This window comes from Haliotis asinina, chromosome 2 (genome assembly GCF_037392515.1).
Source record: "Haliotis asinina isolate JCU_RB_2024 chromosome 2, JCU_Hal_asi_v2, whole genome shotgun sequence".
NCBI lineage: Eukaryota > Metazoa > Mollusca > Gastropoda > Lepetellida > Haliotidae > Haliotis > Haliotis asinina.
The window spans coordinates 611,376-618,478 of record NC_090281.1 but is presented as its reverse complement, the minus strand read 5'-3'; the positions used below and the strand labels follow the sequence as shown (position 1 = coordinate 618,478).

At 42.1% G+C, this 7,103-nt stretch overlaps 1 protein-coding gene across 1 annotated transcript; it reads right to left on the bottom strand.

The window, feature by feature from the left end:
* Window positions 1–476: 476 nt before the first annotated feature.
* Window positions 477–2,985, bottom strand: LOC137274731 (uro-adherence factor A-like). Its single transcript, XM_067808072.1, has 2 exons — window positions 2,800–2,985; window positions 477–821 (listed from the first exon to the last, which is right to left on the bottom strand). Exons 1-2 carry the CDS (start codon window positions 2,983–2,985, stop codon window positions 477–479), a joined length of 531 nt encoding a protein of 176 aa, XP_067664173.1.
* Window positions 2,986–7,103: the final 4,118 nt, after the last annotated feature.

Genomic DNA, 7,103 nt, shown 5'->3' with positions numbered 1-7,103 from the left:
TTGGCGTGATTAAGTAGAAACGGCTGCCAGGAATGGATCTACACGCGTCTCCATGTGTGTGAGCCTGTTTGGGTGTCTGGTCATAGCTAAGTATCAAACATTTAAGCTTCAATCAAATAGTATGTAATTTTAATCATCCCTAAATCATTAAAGTTAGTATAAAACTGACTGAAATCAGTGTTTAGTGTTTAGTGAGATTAGATACAGATCATTTGTTTAGTGTTCACCACCGTGTCTTAGACTCATTGGTTCACTGGTCCTAGTATTTGTTAGTTGGTACTTTCAATCTATAGAGTTTAGGTCTTGTTAAGCCTGCATGCTTACTTCTTGTATCCCTGCCCCTGAGCAAAACGTTGCACTTGGACTTTACTTGAAACATTTAATGAACAAAGGCATCTAACTATCAGCAAAGTACAGAGTTCGTTGCAGAATCTTGTTGCATTAGCTTCATAGAATTCTGATATATACTGCATATACTACAAGAACGTCCCTGCGTCCATACTAACACTCATGTCCTCACTACTCTCCAAGTCCTCACTACTTTTAATCTCCTCACTACCAATCATGTCTTCACTACTCTCCAAGTCCTCACTACTTTTAATCTGCTCACTACCAATCTTGTCTTCACTACTCTCCAAGTCCTCACTACTTTTAATCTCCTCACTACCAATCATGTCTTCACTACTCTCCAAGTCCTCACTACTTTTAATCTCCTCACTACCAATCATGTCTTCACTACTCTCCAAGTCCTCACTACTTTTAATCTCCTCACTACCAATCTTGTCTTCACTACTCTCCAAGTCCTCACTACTTTTAATCTCCTACTGACACTATTTTTCGTCATCCTTTCATGTTTATCTGGGGTAGTCATACCAACGTGGGTAACCCCAGACCATGGCGTTTACTGGAAGTGGATGTATTTCCATTTTGATGTAATATTGTAGACTTTGAAACAGAATCGCCGTTGTGATGTACCTTTAGCAATAAGCGAGGTACTTCTTGCGATTGCATGTCCGGGAGTACTACAGTGAACTGCACACATATACGATGTGATGACACGATAACCCTGCAACATACCTGAGTGCTGTTGTTCCCACTTAATCACTGTAACTGTATATCGACACCACTGTACGCCAGTAGGACTAAACAGCGGCCTTCAACACTAGTTATGGCGTTGTTAATGGCAATTCAAAGGTTCAAGTATGCAGCAGTTAATGAAAAGCAAATTCATTAAGTTTCCACTCTCAGAGTAAGTTGTGGTTAGAGATGGGATCTGGCCACTAGGGGGCGCTTGGAACTGTGGAATGTAGGCTGAGGTAGAGTGGTAGTAACACCTGAGATCGCAGATAGCGGCCAAACGTCACTCTATCACGGCTTGCCTTGAACGGCGACATACGAATACGGGGGTTACATTACAGTATCCCTCTCTTTCCTCACCCCCAAGTGAGTCACGGCAGGGATGACCCCTCTCCACCTCCTACGTTAGAAGTGTTTGTGCCGGATAGGAATGAAGCCTGCTGACACTTTCCCTCAGTCCTCACAGCCCTTGCTTTGTTTCTACCTGTATTGTCATTAGAAGACACCTTTACTCCTCACTTGTGAAGCATTTGTCGAGCATTGAAACTGAAAATAGCCCAAGAGTCTTAATCGTTGGCTCGCTGAAACGCCAGTGAGGATATCTAGCGGGTTAAGGTTTGCAATTATGTAATCTAACAGCGCGGGCCATGGAGATGTGTTTATCTGTCCATCGGTGTTTCTGGTAGATCAGCGTGCTATTGAAGACCGGGAGTGGGTGAATAGCGGGTCGCAGACGAGCCTAGCACTGGGCGTCTGATCAGGTTAATTTCTTAAGCGTTAAAAGGCGGTTTTCATGATCCTTTGTTGACAACAATACACTGCTTGTGGTCAAAAGTATGAATACGTTGGCCGTGACATCCACACTGGCATTGTCGTCACGCAATATGCCAGTACAGGAGGGTTGACTTGGCGTATATTTAAACTAAACCAAACGCTGTGAGGAAGCCTAGGACCATTTGTGTATAGCCCTCGAAGTCCTTATGTTTCATCTGCCCTGCACCCTACAATGTCTGTGTTAACCTCGTCCACCTCCACCACGTCTACCTTCTGTACTTCGTGCACTGCCCATGCTGTTTCGGTGACTTGCTTCACTTTGTGTCGGTGTCCCCGTCGTGCTCATCATCCTTGCTTGCAGACTCCATCACAAGAATGCCTGGTCAACACAGGATACTGACTTGTTACCGGGAGGGCTGTTTAATAACAATACAAATGCACTCTCCAACTCACTCTGTCTGATGTTCCTCCTAACGCCACCTCTGACGCTCCAGCCTGTCTCATGTACATCCTAACACGACATCTGATATCTCCCCCTGTCTGATGTACCTCCTAAGACGACCTCTAACGCTCCACCCTCTCTGATGTACGTCCTGACATGACCTCTAATGCTCCACCCTGCCTGGTATAGTTTCTAACACACCTCTAACGACCCACCCTCTCTGATGTACCTCCTTACACGATCTCAAACGCTCCATCCTGTCTGATGTAATTTCTAACACGACCTCTAACGCTCCATGCTGTCTGATGTTGTTTCTAACACGACATCAAATGTTTCACTCTGTCTGCTGTACCTCCTAACACGACCTCTAACGCTACATCCTATCTGATGTACCTCCTAACACGACCTCTAACGCTACATCCTGTCTGATGTAGTTACCACCCCCTTTATGCTTTAGCCCCTCACATCGGCTTCTGACCTTGTCCGTTTTTCGTGTAAATCCTCACCGCACCTTCTGCCTCCCCCAGTGTCAGGGGTACAGCTTCACCCTCCCCACAGTAGCTCTTCGCCCTGCCTTTCGTACAGCCCACCCTGCTTGTAGCTGTTGCCGGCTTGGTGTTCTCACGTTCGAGATAACATCGGCCTGTCCCATACCTCTGTCTGGCCAGTCGACTCAGCGTGAGTAACGACATACCCTCACGGAGACGTTACAATGACTCACTGGTATGACATGCCTCACACTTACAAGGCTTTTGTTTGTTGTCTTCGATATTGAGAAACACTTGTCATTACCTGAACAACAATCCGTTTTGTAAAGGGGACAGTTGTACCTCCTATATGAACATTGGGGACCAGGAGAGAGTTTACAACCATTAAGTAAACTAGATGTTTCACTTAAAACTGCAAGATGATGTTCCAACACACCAAATGTTCAAATAACCGATATAAACACAACCCCTTCGAATGGTTGTCCAAAGAGGTACTTATCCAGGCCGGCAATAACAGAGAAATAGAGCTGCTCAGGGTGCAGATGTGTGTTTACATCTACACATACATCCAGACCGTTTTGACCTTACGCTCAATCCAAATGTTCTGTTTTCAATACGTCCATGTTGTACTTCATACGGTCGCCACAGGTTCATCAAATGACAGTTCACAAAATGATGTGACAACATCAGTCTTGGTCAACCTGAAAGAATACGTGTAAAATAAGTAACTGTTACTTCATCAATTAATTTCTTTGGAAAATACCTGACTAGTGGCATTCTGTATTCACAGTTTTCGGCCACCGGAGTCGTCCCAATGTACATCTGCAAGAGGCATACACAAGGTATGTGATCTCTACTAGTTGTCTGATTTGAATGTTTTGGGAAACCGTGGTGGTTGAGCAAGTAAAATATCTGACCTTGTCTGCTGGCGTTACGTTGTCTAACAAAAGGTGAGAATTTATAGATGTCAACATGTATAGGTGTATCAAGTTATGATGTACACATCGGGAGCCTGACTGTGAGTGTATTTCTTCCCTACGTCATTTACAGATTAGGTGCCTAACTGTGAGAGTATCACTTCCCAATGTCACTTACAGATTACGTGCCTAACTGTGAGTGTATCACTTCCTAATGTCATTTACAGATTAGTTGCCTCACTGTGAGTGTATCACTTCCCAATGTCATTTACAGATTAGGTCACTGACTGTGAGTGTATCACTTCCCAATGTCATTTACAGATTTGGTCACTGACTGAGTGTATCACTTCCCAATGTCATTTACAGATTAGGTCACTGACTGTGAGTGTATCACTTCTCAATGTCATTTACAGATTAGGTCACTGACTGTGAGTGTATCACTTCTCAATGTCATTTACAGATTAGGTCACTGACTGTGAGTGTATCACTTCCCAATGTCATTTACAGATTAGGTCACTGACTGTGAGTGTATCACTTCCCAATGTCATTTACAGATTAGGTCACTGACTGTGAGTGTATCTCTTCCCAATGTCATTTACAGATTAGTTGCCTCATTGTGAATGTATCACTTCCCAATGTCATTTACAGATTAGGTCACTGACTGTGAGTGTATCTCTTCCCAATGTCATTTACAGATTAGGTCACTGACTGTGAGTGTATCACTTCCCAATGTCATTTACAGATTAGGTCACTGACTGTGAGTGTATCACTTCCCAATGTCATTTACAGATTAGGTCACTGACTGTGAGTGTATCACTTCCCAATGTCATTTACAGATTAGGTCACTGACTGTGAGTGTATCTCTTCCCAATGTCATTTACAGATTAGGTCACTGACTGTGAGTGTATCACTTCCCAATGTCATTTACAGATTAGGTCACTGACTGTGAATGTATCTCTTCCCAATGTCATTTACAGATTAGTTGCCTCATTGTGAATGTATCACTTCCCAATGTCATTTACAGATTAGGTCACTGACTGTGAATGTATCACTTCTCAATGTCATTTACACATTTGGTTACTGACTGTGAGTGTATCTCTTCCCAATGTCATCTACAGATTAAGTCCCTGATTCTGAGTGTATCACTTCTCAATGTCATTTACAGATTAGTTGCCTCACTGTGAGTGTATCACTTCTCAATGTCATTTACACATTAGGTCACTGACTGTGAATGTATCACTTCTCAATGTCATTTACACATTAGGTTACTGACTGTGAGTGTATCTCTTCCCAATGTCATCTACAGATTAAGTCCCTGATTCTGAGTGTAGGACTTCCCAATGTCACATACAGATTAGCTGCCTAACTGTGAGTGTATCACTTCCCAATGTCATTTACAGATTAGGTGCCTACCCGTGAGTGTTTGCGTTCTAATGGCGGATAGAACTCGCCTGAGTAACATTACTAGAATCTGTACTCTACAGAGAAAATGTAATCCCACATATAACGTACATATGTTACACGCAGATCTGTTACACGTATATATGTTACACGCAGATATGTTACACGCACATATGTTACACGCAGATATGTTACACGTATATATGTTACACGCAGATATGTTACACGCAGATATGTTACACGTACATATGTTACACGCAGATATGTTACACGTATATATGTTACACGCAGATCTGTTACACGTACATATGTTACACGCAGATATGTTACACGTATATATGCTACACGCAGATATGTTACACGCAGATATGTTACACGTACATATGTTACACGCAGATATGTTACACGTACATATGTTACACGCAGATATGTTACACGTATATATGTTACACGCAGATATGTTACACGTACATATGTTACACGCAGATATGTTACACGTATATATGTTACACGCAGATATGTTACACGCAGATATGTTACACGTACATATGTTACACGCAGATATGTTACACGTACATATGTTACACGCAGATATGTTACACGTATATATGTTACACGCAGATATGTTACACGTATATATGTTACACGCATATATATGTTACACGCAGATCTGTTACACGCAGATCTGTTACACGCATATATATGTTACAAGCATATATATGAGGAAAGTAAAACCTATTTAATATTTTTTTTTTCGATTCTTCAATCTTAGCATAGGTGACATTTGTCAAGATCATAAACTAAATGTAATTGTCACATGTGGGAGTTTCACTAAACGATATTCAGTTTGTATGTGACATGTTATGGGAGGGAGTGCCATGTTTGGGTGGCTATCAGTGAGAACACTATCACCCGCAGTCTTTTGTTACATCTTCAGTTGTTAGGGCGATATCATTGACTTTACTTGTGTTCCTCAACACGTGGAAGTAGTTCCACTACACACTACTGCTAACTTAAATTGCAATTTAACTACAATAGAGTTGTAAATTTAAAGAAAATAATTATACGGAGTATCTTGCAGGACAAACTATCTGCCAGACAATGTTTATTGTGTTAATGACACCATTGTAGGGCGGAGCGAGTCGACAACAGGAAGAACTAACATGTGTAAAACAGGCCAGAACGAATGCTTTAAAAGCCTCCATTGTGACAGATGTTTCGAAATCACGACCAATCAACACTGCTTTTTAATGACTTAATTGAAGCTTTCGTCTGATTGTGATTGCCAGGGTTTCTCCACGGTGTGTGCTTGACCTCTTAACGGCTATCATCAGCGATATAAAAACCTTCCAATGTGATAGTTTGGCAGCGGTCAGTAGAAAATTGATCTGATTAAAATCTTAAGAAAAACTTTCTTTAGATTGAAAATGTCAATACGCGGTGTAAAGATTAGGCTGTGCGGCCAGATAACACTGTTTTATCCCATTGTTAATGGCCGCATCATTGCCCACTTGTCATCGTGAGAGTGGACTTGGGTGCGAATTGGTCAAGCGTGGGTAGCCTACGGGCAAAACAGGGAAATCGGGCTGGTAGGGAGAGCATTGACATCCATCAGTTGATTTGTTTAAGCGACACACTCACACTTTCTTGCGAAAGGCTCTTGCGAAAACTTCAGCCATCAGTTGGTCAAATTTCGAAATTTTGGGATAGATGTGAAATAGAGGTGATTTGCTATTTACTCTGGACGGCCGTAGGTTGGTCTAAAACAATGGCGATATTTGTTTCGATGTGGTTTACAAACTTTACATTTGCTACATTCACACGGAACATTAAAATGTCCAGCGCGTTCAGTTTTGAGAACTGTTCCGAGAAAGTGAGTGAGTGAGTGAATTAAGTTTTACGCCGCACTCAGCAATATTCCAGCTATAGGGCAGCGGTCTGTAAATAATCGAGTCTGGACCAGACAATCCAGTGATCAACAACATGAGCATCGATCTGCGCAAT

Bases quoted from the DNA above. Each gene is read 5' to 3' on its own strand.
- LOC137274731 (XM_067808072.1), bottom strand. From the start codon at position 2,985: ATGTCGTTACTCACGCTGAGTCGACTGGCCAGACAGAGGTATGGGACA. The intron at 822-2,799 runs GTGAGGATTTAC...TAGTGTCAGTAG, and splicing joins TGGGGGAGGCAGAAGGTGCG to GAGATTAAAAGTAGTGAGGA.